This window comes from Trifolium pratense, linkage group LG4, assembly GCF_020283565.1.
Source record: "Trifolium pratense cultivar HEN17-A07 linkage group LG4, ARS_RC_1.1, whole genome shotgun sequence".
NCBI lineage: Eukaryota > Viridiplantae > Streptophyta > Magnoliopsida > Fabales > Fabaceae > Trifolium > Trifolium pratense.
The window spans coordinates 10,789,598-10,801,748 of NC_060062.1; the positions used below are offsets into that span (position 1 = coordinate 10,789,598).

At 33.0% G+C, this 12,151-nt stretch overlaps 2 protein-coding genes across 7 annotated transcripts; one reads left to right on the plus strand and one right to left on the minus strand.

Annotated features, from left to right (window-relative positions):
- Positions 1-1,245: 1,245 nt before the first annotated feature.
- Positions 1,246-7,217, plus strand: LOC123919689 (threonylcarbamoyladenosine tRNA methylthiotransferase). 2 transcript variants are annotated; one of them, XM_045971677.1, is made up of 11 exons: positions 1,246-1,476; positions 1,544-1,582; positions 1,709-1,800; positions 3,374-3,623; positions 3,740-3,859; positions 4,079-4,154; positions 4,343-4,551; positions 4,629-4,737; positions 5,073-5,165; positions 5,698-5,858; positions 6,457-7,217. In XM_045971677.1, the coding sequence occupies exons 1-11, from the start codon at positions 1,321-1,323 to the stop codon at positions 7,003-7,005; spliced, it is 1,854 nt and encodes a 617-aa protein (XP_045827633.1). In that variant the 5' UTR covers positions 1,246-1,320; the 3' UTR covers positions 7,006-7,217. The 2 variants fall into 2 exon arrangements, with proteins under 2 accessions (XP_045827633.1, XP_045827632.1); XM_045971676.1 differs by having other exon boundaries at positions 1,266-1,476; positions 3,740-4,154.
- A 72-nt stretch (positions 7,218-7,289) lies between these two features.
- LOC123919687 (FT-interacting protein 7) lies at positions 7,290-11,098 on the minus strand. 5 transcript variants are annotated; one of them, XM_045971672.1, is made up of 2 exons: positions 9,989-10,981; positions 7,290-9,952 (listed from the first exon to the last, which is right to left on the minus strand). In XM_045971672.1, the coding sequence occupies exons 1-2, from the start codon at positions 10,636-10,638 to the stop codon at positions 7,498-7,500; spliced, it is 3,105 nt and encodes a 1,034-aa protein (XP_045827628.1). In that variant the 5' UTR covers positions 10,639-10,981; the 3' UTR covers positions 7,290-7,497. The 5 variants fall into 5 exon arrangements, with proteins under 5 accessions (XP_045827628.1, XP_045827626.1, XP_045827629.1 ...); XM_045971670.1 differs by having other exon boundaries at positions 7,290-9,958; XM_045971673.1 differs by having other exon boundaries at positions 7,290-9,948; positions 9,985-10,981.
- Between the last annotated feature and the right edge of the window lie 1,053 nt (positions 11,099-12,151).

Consider the following 12,151-nt stretch of genomic DNA (forward strand, 5'->3'; position numbering starts at 1 on the left):
CATGAAAATTTACCCATCCTTCTAATATTCGCAATGGATGGGTTGAAGACCAAACTATGATCAAACTGCTAAAATTTATACTACAAAATTATTATGCATTGATTTTTTGGATAAAATGTATTTTTTGTGCCTATAAAAGTAATGAGTTTAGGTTTTGTCTCTATAAAGAAACACTTATTTTCATCCTAAAATTTTTCAGTTTTGTTTTTAGTTTTTTAAAATTATATTTTTAGTTCTTAATAATCAATATATGCTTATCTATTATTATTATTATTACTAATATATTAAAATCGATTACCACCAAAGTTCCTAAATTATCCTTATTGCTTTTAACACGTTGCAAGTTTTATATCCTTCATTATAATTTCACTAAAAAAAATATATAGAAAAAATATAAGATAAATACAAAAAAAAACAAATATATAAAAAAATATAAGATAAATACAAAAAAAAAATGTTATGCATAAAAATAGGAACAAAACAAATTATAGATAGAAATAAAACAGAACAATCTATACTCATAAAAATACGGAAAAAAAAACACTATAAAAATTTTAGTCAATAAAAAAATGGTAGAAAGAATATAGTAAAAATAAGAAGAAACTATATAAAAATAAGAATATAGAAATAATTAATAAAAAATACTTTATATAAAAAAATAAACAATATTTTTCATAAAAAAAAAACATAAATAATATTACTATCAAGGTTACTACTAACAAATAATAATAAAGTTAATTAGTATCAAACTTACTAAAGTACCATAAATATTCTTAATAAAATTTATAATTTTTATTAAAATATACACGAACCATTATTTATCAGGGAAACATAAAAAATTGAATTAATAAATTTACAAGAAAAAACACAATAATTCCACTTATATTTTAACAATATTATATAATAATTTTTTAAATATTTAATTTTAAATAAATTTTCTACCATAATATAATGACAAACTTAAATATCGAATTAAAGTCAATGACCCGTGCGAATGCAAGGTATTTAAACTAATTTTAATGTAATATTATGACCCTTTATGTTATTTAAGATGTGTTTCTATTATATTAAACTTTTTTTCGGGCATATTATATTAAACCTATATAAATTTATATTATATATGTTAAAAAAATATAAAAAATATTTAACCTTAATAAGTAAATTTTTAAGGATGAAAATATATGTTTTTTTAGGATGAAAATAAAAATTCTCTTATTTTATCGAAGGAAAAACATATTTAACCTTAAAAATAAAATTGAAAATGCATACGTTTATTAGGGCTGAAAGTGTAAACAGTGGCAGCACAGAGAAGAAGAAGAAATGGAGGACATTGAAGATTTGCTCATCGGAACCGGCGCCGGAACTCCACCGGGCTTTCGTTCTCCGTTAACCTCCGCTACCGTTGGCTTTGAAACGAAGAAGAATCAACGCTCTTCACTATTATCTTCACCTTCCCCTTCAATCCCCGGCACTCAGGTTCTTATTCTTATTCTTCATCTTTTTCTTTTTCATAATTTTTCTAATCATTTATTATTTTTTGCAGACTATTTTCATAAAGACATTTGGATGTTCTCATAATCAGGTATGTTCAATTTGCCATAGTAGAATTATCAATTATGTATTATTAAATTAATTAATTAATAGTAATTATGATTAATTGAGCTTAGTTAGTTGATTGATATTAATTAATTGTGTTTGATTTGAACAGAGTGATAGTGAATATATGGCTGGTCAGCTTTCAGCTTTTGGTTACTCATTGAGTGATAATCCTGATGAAGCAGATCTATGGCTCATAAACACGTTAGTTTTTTTACCTCACAAACACTCTTTGGTGTCGTTGTTATCGTTGTTGTTTTGATTAGTTTTTGTGGGATTACTAATACTATCACTTATACTTAGTCACGAAATTTGTTAGGTTATACTATTTTTGATATGTAATTTATAGATAGAATAGGATTTAGGGGATATGGAAATTTGGGGCATGGTGATATTGCCACTTCTTTAAGTTTGAAATAACCGTTGACATTGTTGTCAATTGCGAATTGCGGGAAATACTGGTTTGTTCCAATTCCAGTCTGCTATACTACAATGTTATTGGGTTCGGTTGGTATAGCTACTATTTGACAACACTTTGTAGTTTGTGTTGAATAGCATATCACAGAACAATAATGATTTGTTCAAACTTCAAATTGTTCAAATTCCACTACCCAGTTCCAGTTGAGTTTTACTGTAATGCTTTGTACACACTAACAAGTTAAATGGGGATTTAGACAATTATCATTTACTAGTCTCAGATTTTGGCTTACCCTTATATTGTAAGGTGTGAAAACATGTCTTTTAGAATTGTTGCATTAACTGATTATTTGATAGTTTGATTAGAAGGCTGAATACCTGTAGCATGGTTTTAAATTGTGACCGCAGTTATGCTGTGAACCTTACGTTGTGGTATAATGCGCCTGATGAGGCTGAAGTTGTAGTTGTTATGTCGTTCTGGGGACTTCAAAATGTTCTATATTGTGGAAGCAATTAAGTTTGGTGACCGCAATTTAAAACCACGATCAGTGGTGCACTTAATTTCTGTTGCCGGCTCCAATTTTTTAAGAATAACATTTGAAAAAGTTTTAGTATTTTCTTTTAGATCGTTATCTATATTCTTCATAGCATAGAAAAGAAGAGTAAAAAAGTAATTGATTAGGTTACCAGAAAGTAGTTACTAATCTATAATAAGCATTGGTTTCGTATCTGCATGGCTACTTGCATACGCTTTACAATATATTTAACCCTAAATTAATTGTTGATACCTAAATGGTTCTCAAGGGTGCTTTTTCTTCAAGGTAATCAATCTATCATATTTAACTTCATATCTTTTCCTATTAGAATCAGTTCTGTTTCAAAGGATATGGAAATCGAGTGATTAAAGAGTCCATTTTATTTAAGTAGACAGGGCTGTCTCCATCAGTTTGATGATGAACAGTTTTGACACTGGAGCTCGTTGGAAGTTTTATTTTTCTTTCTTGCAATTGATTTATCATAGAATCTAGAACTAGGTTATTGTTCTAATATCTTATGTGGTTAAAAGTGATTATGTATGTGTATTAGCATGATTAAATAATCAAACTGAAAATGTTTTATAAGCCACTTTCCATCAACTATGTTAATACCCCTTTGCTTTGGTGTCAATGTCTCATCGTGTTATGTGATTCATGTGTAAGGACTATGGTGGAGGCAGGTACATCAGTGTATTAGATAGGGTGGACATGTATTTTATTATCTGAAGCTATTAAAGTGAACAATATAGCATGAATGCACAATATTTTAGAAAACCATATATACTTATGAAAAAAAAATCATGTTCTTCATTTACTGGCGGCAGTTGCACAGTAAAATCCCCGAGTCAATCTGCCATGGATACCATCATAACAAAAGGAAAATCTTCAAATAAACCACTAGTTGTTGCTGGCTGTGTCCCTCAAGGTAGTCGCGATACAAAAGAGCTGGAAGGGATCAGCATTGTAGGAGTCCAGCAAATTGACCGTGTTGTTGAAGTTGTAGAGGAAACTTTAAAAGGTCACGAAGTGCGGCTTTTGACCCGTAAGACATTGCCAGCACTCGACCTTCCAAAGGTGTTAATTCGAACTTTTTATAATTCCTGTTCATTTCGAATGAAATATATTTTCTGCTATATGTAATATGTTATTTAAATCGGGTGTTGTATTATGCCTTTCAACCTTTGTAACAGGTGAGAAAGAACAAATTTGTTGAGATTCTTCCAATTAATGTCGGATGTTTAGGTGCTTGCACTTATTGCAAGACAAAACATGCTCGGGGTCACCTTGGGAGTTACACAATAGATAGCCTTGTAAGTACTGTAGTAGTGAGCTATGTTGTATACTCTCACTCCCTCTCACACACATCTGCATACACACTATTACATTTTCCTCACCTCTCTCTCTCTCTCTCTCACACACACACACACACACATGCGTGCGCGCGTGCATCTACTATTTTATTTTCCTCATCTCACACACATGCACACATTATTTCACTTTCCATACTTCTATTAATCCTCTCTGTGCAGGTTGGGCGTGTAAAGTCTGTGGTATCTGATGGAGTTAAAGAAATATGGCTGAGTAGTGAAGATACCGGAGCATATGGTAATTTCTAATATTGGTCAGATTCTTTTAATTGCTTTCACTAATACATTTGTAGATCGGATTTGAAGAAATTTCCTTTTTGACTAGTGCATATACATCCAAGCAATTTGGTTATGCAAAATGTTCTTAAGTAGAGTTTGGGTCTTATATCAAGGGTTTCTTAGGTCATGACTCATGATGTTTTACAGGTCGCGACATTGGTGTCAATCTTCCAACTTTATTAAATGCCTTAGTAGCAGAATTACCAGCTGATGCAAGCACTATGCTGCGTATTGGAATGACCAATCCACCTTTTATCCTTGAGCACTTGAAAGAGATAGCAGAGGTTCTACGGCATCCATGTGTTTACACCTTTTTGCATGTGCCAGTTCAGTCTGGAAGTGATGCTATTTTGACTGTAAGTCATAAGAAATCCTGACAATATTGTGGATAGTGATATTCTTAATAGTATATTGACTAATCTGAATATCTCAGGCAATGAATCGAGAATATACTGTGAGTGAGTTCAGGACTGTTGTAGATACCTTAACTGAGCTTGTACCAGGGATGCAGATTGCCACTGATATAATATGTGGATTTCCAGGTTAGTGGATGGTCTTTCTTACATGTTTTACTAACCTTTGAAATTTCATGTGCGAGAAATGTCTAGAGTACAATAACACTTGACGTTGTCAATAGTTTTATATGAAAACATGCAAATAGTTGTTCTAAGTTTGAGACTCTTGTACAACAATATAATGATAATAAATGACAAGATAGCTGATGAAACCTTATAATTGGGGCGTCGTTTGTTGTCACCTTGAATTGTAAAGTAACATTCTCTTAATCTGGAAAATATAGAAGTATGATTTGGAATTGTTATAGATAATCTGGAAAGTATTTTATGGATCATACTAACTTACTTCTTGGGCATTTCAGGTGAAACCGATGAAGATTTTGAGCAAACTGTCAACCTTATAAGAGAATACAAATTCTCTCAAGTTCATATTTCACAATTTTATCCTCGACCAGGTGCGTATAAGTGTTATGTGAACTATTCTTTCTTTCCTGACAAAGAATACTATGATAAACATTTTTCTAATTTTTATGAAGGAAAAAAATGTAATGTGGAGATCCTATATTGTTGCTGATACAACACAACAATCTGCCTTCTTTTTCCTCCCCTAATCTCTCTATCCAGGTTACCACTGGGCCAAAGGCCTAATGGAATTTGGATGGTCAGTATATATAGTAAATATTTATTCAATAAACTACCATAGACAGCCTAAATTGGTGCTTATTTATAAGCAATGTTGGGAAGTTTATTGAAATTAGTTAAAAACAAGTTATTAGATGAATAAATTATTTCTGTAAGTATAATAAAACACTGATTGGTAAAAGTGCTTATGTTATGAAGTTCAAACAAGCTTTAATTTAGTTCTTTTTTTAACTTAGTTCTTCTGGATCCCCACTTTGTGTAAGATGCTTATGCCAGAGGGTATCTTTCACTTTGAAATATTTTCCTTATCTTCAATAGACAATATTAATGAAAAATAATGAATAGGCACACCTGCGGCTAGGATGAAAAAGGTTCCAAGTAATGTGGTGAAGAGAAGAAGCCGTGAACTGACGAATGTCTTTGAAGCCTTCACGCCATACTCTGGGATGGAAGGCAAAGTGGAAAGAATTTGGATTACTGATATTGCATCTGATGGAGTGCACTTGGTAAGGAAGTGTAGTAAACCTTGAATTGTGATTTGACGTTTATTCCTTTTAAATTTATTCCATTTATATTGGGATTTATTTGAATAGGTCATTATGTTTTTGAAACCCTTTTATTTGTTTCTAAACTTTTACGGTCTTGATAATTGTACAATGTTTTTCGAAATACAATGTTTGAGACTTTAGTTGGTTTAGCTTGAAAAGTGTCTTACTTTCATACTTAGAATCTTCAGCACTTTAGTGTTGGGAGATATCTTCTCCCATATCATAGCCGTGGTCTCAAGGGTGCTGTCTAGGATGTGGGAGATTATCACATCCTACAGTCAGATTTGTTGGCACACAGGTGATTGACAAGATTCGCTCTTTCATCCTAGAATCCAGCCTATAGAATCCACTGGTCTCTTGTTGAAAAGAAAATGAGGTTGCGATGGGAAGAATTTTCTTTTTTTCTACCTCAACCCTTTCTTTTGTGTGTGATGTGTGCATGTAAATAAAATGTGAATTCTTTGAAGCAACTTACTCTAAACCTGTGACATCTTCATAATGTTATGTATTTGTTTATGATATTTTTCATCTGATTAATTTTTTTTCAATGCTAAAGGTTGGTCATACAAAAGGATATATACAAGTTCTCGTAATTGCTCCAGACAATATGCTTGGAAGTTCAGCTCTGGCCAAGATAACATCGGTCGGAAGATGGTCGGTTTTTGGGGAAATAATTGAGACAATAAATCATGCAAGTGACAATAAAGCTTTGAACAAGCAGGTTCCTAATCAGCATATGTCTTCTCTCTGTTGTAACCAAACCAACACTTGTGTAACCTCGGAAGTGCCAGAATCTTGTGCTTGTGGAAATGTTGACAGCTGCTGCAGTCAGAGTACTCTCGAGACGGCCGATAATTCAAGAGATACTGTAGTGCTGCCACAGAAGCAAAACAGCAAAAATTTGTTTGGATGGATACTAAGGAAGCGAAAGAATCTGCACAAAAGGGTTGAAAGTGAACTTGCCTCAGGATCTGATATAAAGCAAGAAAAGAGCATGAAAAAGTGGGACTTTGTTGATAAGGCTCTTTTGGGTGGAATCTCTATCAGCATCTTGACAATTATTGCTTTATTAGTTTATCTTAGGGTTAGTGTTATTTGGTCCTAATAAAAAGGCTGTTATTATTTACTTTTTAAAATTTTATCTGGAATCATTTTTATTCCAAAGTTTTGACTTACAAATTGATCGGATTTTATCAAGTATTCGCACATGTGTTGTCATGCAAAACCTCACCACACACCACACATCTTGCTTCATGTTTTGCGGCTGTTGTATTAATAAATATGAATATGATTCATACACAAATCCTTTTACAGCAATGTTTGACTGGTGTGGTTCACAATAACAGGAAGTACATATATCATAATTTAATTATAAAAAAAAAGAAGCTATTACAAGGATGAAGGAATGTTTATTTTGATAGCTGAAACTGAGAATTTGGGATATACATATAATGAAAATGGAAGTGAACTATGCACATTTTACCTATACCCTATTTAATTTGGGTGTAATGGTGCAAGTCTGATTATTCATAAGTATTTATTTGTGAACAATAATAATTCCACAACAGGTGAAAAAAGATAGAATACAAGCTGAGTATCAAAACATTGCATCTGATTTCGAAGGCAGTCTCTTGAAGAAATTAACTGGTACTGATGGCATCTTGCTCCGAAACCGAGGATGACGAAGCATGAAGAGTCCAACTATAATTGCTATTACTTGGAATGGAGTAATGTAAATGAATACAGCCCAGATCAGCGAGAAGATGATGAAAATAGCTGTAGCTCTTGAGTCTCTCCAACTTAGTAGAGCTTGAGCTCTTTCTCCTTGAGTAGCTAAATCTCCAACCACAGTTTGTACTCTACCTGCAACACTTCTCAATCTGTCATACCTCATTCTCACAATATCTGAAGGTCTTGTAGTTGGAAAAGTGTCAAATTCCTCATCCAATTCATCTGGATGACAAACTTCTGCTTGTGAAAGCCTAGCATCCATGTGAGGTGGATTCCTTGGTCGGAACCGGTAATTCCAAATACCAATCACAAACAAGTAAAGAAAAATGGTTGGCAACATCAACTCAGGGTAGCAAACAAGTATAATTAACAAGACATGAACAAGACAAGTTGTAATTGGGTTTCTCCAAGTGCAAATGTCATTAAGCCATTTACACACAGCTGTAAAACCCGAGAGTAGCGACATTATGCGATGGAAGTTTGCTTTGCTTCTCCTTAGACTCCACATATGGTAATCCACATCAAGCATGTACTCGACTGATTCACGTCGAAGCGGTGGCTCAGCTCTTGCTAGCCTTGCTGCCACAATTTGCATGGCCTGATAGCGGAGCCAATCAATGTGCCTAACAGGTATCGGTTGAACATAATGCATTTTTGGAAGCAAAGGTCTACTATATTGAGCTACCATATTAACCCAAGCTGTGCAAGTAAACCTCACAGCCAGATGAAGCTCTCCATTCTTCTTCAGGCCATTAGGTTGTAGAACCAATAGAGGATAAAAATGAGTATATACTCTATCAGTTTCAAGAGTTGATAACCTAATTCTTACCTTTCCAATTCTCTGATCTTTGTGGTCACTGCTACCATTGAGGTGGTGATTGTCGAAAACACCAACTGTGATCACAGTGCATGGATCATGAACCTCCCATGTATACTGCTCATTCCATCTAGGGGACAGTGTGTCAAGCAGAGTTCTTGTTCTAACCCATTTGTTGCCATATTTGGCCACACAGTATGCATCAGTAGTCCTACCATCTTTTCCCTTCATAGGTAGCAAATTCCGCGCACTAAGTATCCCAACTTCAAGATAACCAATGTTTTTCTTCCTCAAGTGTTTCGAAGATGGTTGAAGATCGCTGCTGAAATGCGTGGACTCATCAAGAACATGATACCCCGCCTCAAGACAAATTCGGAGATGAATCTTACTCGAAAATTTCTCCTTCTTTCTCTCTGTTTCTTCCTCGCCGACTGCACTAGGCCTATGAAGATTGAACCAACGAGAATCCGGTAGCTTTCCAGTCTCCATCCTTTGTGGAACATTTCTGACTGACATAATCTCCCTTCCCAAGATTTCAACATTGGTAGGACCAAATTTGTCCTCAACTGTCACAATTATAAAATCCTCAAAAGGTTCTGCTGCCACAAACATAAGCTCCTCATTCCAAATAGGGTTAATACCTCTCATTTGAGAAGGCCCTGTGAATCTCATCTGATTTCCTAGCTGAACTCTAACAGAAGCTTGTGGAACTCTTCCTTTATCATGAGGAACCAAATCTTGAGCTTCAATAACTTCAACTCTAAGATAATAAAGCTTAGGCGTAAAATACACCTTTGACCGTGTATTCGAGAGGTTTGAGTGACTAACATTATGAGCATCAGAATGCCATGCCTCAGGAAAAGACTCATCAGCTTGTGTTCCCATCCAAACAGCAAGCATGATTTCACCATCCTCTATCTTCATCCCCTTTTTATCTTCCAATCTATACCACTGAGGAGCCAAAGGACTATCGGGCGGAACCCTAACCGGCACCTCATTGAGATCAAACATAATCCTACCAACAAAATCATCTTTACTGATAAGATCTTTATCCTTCACAGTAACTTCAAGTAAATTTGATTGCAACCTATCCTTTGAAAAGGCGAAGATTTGCTTCCAAACAGGATGCTGATTCTTCTCCAAATGCTTTGTAACACCTTTGTAGTTACCAAGTTTCACTTCAACATAAGGATCAAGACTACCTGAGATATCCATCACAGGTAGTTCTTTTGCTTTCACAACATTCACATACAAAAAATGCATTTGTTCAACTAAATCATAAGTTGTTGATACCTTATTCCCTCCTTTATACCTCAACCTAGCTGCAAGTGGTGGAGCTGTTTCAGTCAATGCATATTCTGGATTCTGTTTTGGGATCTGCATTAACATAACATTTGGTGGCCCTGATTTTGCAAAATCAACTCTTGTTTGAGTTTCTGGTTGCACAAAAGATTGAAACTTTGGAGCTTGATGAACAGGAGGAAAAGCAGAAGCAGGAGCATGAGCATGAGCATGACCATGACCATGACCATGACTATGACCATGACCATGACCATGAGAAGGTTTCTCAGTTCCAATGGAATGAAAAGTTCTAACTTCTTTTTCTTTTTTCTTCTTATTCTTCTTCTTTTTCTCACTATCACTAAACATTTCTTCATCTTCCATGTTTATGTTAGTGTTTATTTCTTGCAAAGGGATTTCATCATCATGGTCAGAATCATGTTCTTCAAAAAAAGAACTAGATTTTGTTTGTGAATGTTGTGGAGGAGGGTGAGGTTTAGGAGAAGGAGGTGTATTAGCAAAAGGGTCATGAAAAGCAATCATTTTTAAAGCAATATCTCCTTTTGAATGTTCAAGAGGGTATCGTTTGATAATAGATTCAGATTCAGATAAAGGAATAGAATTACCTGAGATTCTAACCCTTCCAAGAAAGTTTTTTTTACTACTTGGTTTTTCCTCATTGTGATTGTAAACAGAAACTTCAACTGTTTTATGAGCAAGATCTCTTGAAGTGTTTATGTTGAAAACAAACTTTTCATTAAAATAAGGATTGAGGTCTTTGTATTTGGTTTGTGTCTTCACTTCTTGTTCATCAAAGGTTATTTGAACAAAAGGGTTAGATGAACCTGTTCCATCTTTTGGCATGAGGTCACTAGCATCATGAACTTCCACCACCAATTTGTTCATCATGAATGAATTATATGGTATGATAAGTTTATGATTTTAGTAAAGTTTAGAATTTGGAATAAGAAGGTTAAATAAGTGTTGGAGAGTTCATTGAGTAATAATAATGTTTTATTTTAGAGAAAAAGGAAGAAAAAAAATGATATTTTTAAAAGTGGAGAGTGAAGGAAAGAGTAGGTTGTTGAAATGGAAAAGAAGAAAACATAAATGGGAATAGGAGAGAGGGGCCAAGAGTAGGAGGTAGTAGTGGTGATGAGATGCTCATTTGGAGTGTGAAGACAGAAACATTTGTTGAGGAGAGAGAGAGAGAGAGAGGGAGGGGATATGTACTAGTACATGATATTTGGTGGCCCCTTTGATAAATTCATAAGGTTTTGATAGGTGGGAGATTCTAGTGGTACCTTCCTTTCCATGTTTGATTTGCTTAGGGTGAGTGGTTTTGGTGTGAAAAGTGAGTATACTCATCATATTAACTTCAAAATTAGTTACTTATACACTATTTAAGTAAAAAAAAAACATGATCATATATTTAAGTGATTAAATGATTTGTCTTTGTCCCTCAGAAAAGCAAAAGGCAATTTTTTTTTCAAAATAATATTTTTGTCCATTAAATATCATACACAATAAAAAATTATTCGATAAATTAAAACTTTGACATTTAACATATGTTGTTTGGTTTATTGCTTACTTTTTTCAAATTAAACAAACTCTTTTATAAGTTTTTATATTATGAAAATGTTTAATAATTTGTTCATTGTCAATGTTTAACATTATTAAATACTAATTTTCTAAATTTAAATAAAATAGATTTTAACTTTTGTTTATATTTAAGTTCGAAGAGTTTCTTAAAAAAAAAAGTTTGAAGAGAGTATGTCACTCTATGTTAACTAATGTACTACACATGCATATACCGGTGATGTCTAGTGAGATATTTTATTAACGATTATTTATTTATTTATAATTTTATGACAAAAATGTTTAAAAATGGTACCAAAGATATTTATTAAATTTTATTATAATTATTATATTCTCTCAATGTTGTGTTAACTTCTTTAACATATGATTAATGATTTTTTTTTTGTTTAAAAAAAAAGATTTTTTTTGTATAAATTATAATTATTAAACTTTAGTTTTTTTATATAAATTATAAATATTAATTTTTATTATAATTTTTAAACTTTAGTGTTGTTTTTTCATAAAAAAGAAAAACTTTAGTGTTGTTTTGTTGTTTCCATTATGATGACGTGTGATTAAAGATGAGGATAATATTTAGGTGGATGAAATAAAATAATTATAAACCGATCAATGGCGGTGGGCCAGATGGAATACAATTTGAACATTCAAGCACTATAATAAAATTTAATTTAAATTTTAAAAGAAAAAGTAGAATTCACTTTTTTCATAAGATATAGATATAGGATATTTCCCTTTCAAAGTATTTAAGGTGGATCTATTATTATTCAACAAAACATTTTATATGTCTTAATGGTCGGCAAGCATAATAGTCCTGTTTTTATCA

Bases quoted from the DNA above. Each gene is read 5' to 3' on its own strand.
- LOC123919689 (XM_045971676.1), top strand. From the start codon at position 1,321: ATGGAGGACATTGAAGATTTGCTCATCGGAACCGGCGCCGGAACTCCA. The intron at 1,801-3,373 runs GTTAGTTTTTTT...TACTGGCGGCAG, and splicing joins GATCTATGGCTCATAAACAC to TTGCACAGTAAAATCCCCGA. The intron at 5,166-5,697 runs GTGCGTATAAGT...AATAATGAATAG, and splicing joins ACAATTTTATCCTCGACCAG to GCACACCTGCGGCTAGGATG.
- LOC123919687 (XM_045971669.1), bottom strand. From the start codon at position 10,638: ATGATGAACAAATTGGTGGTGGAAGTTCATGATGCTAGTGACCTCATG.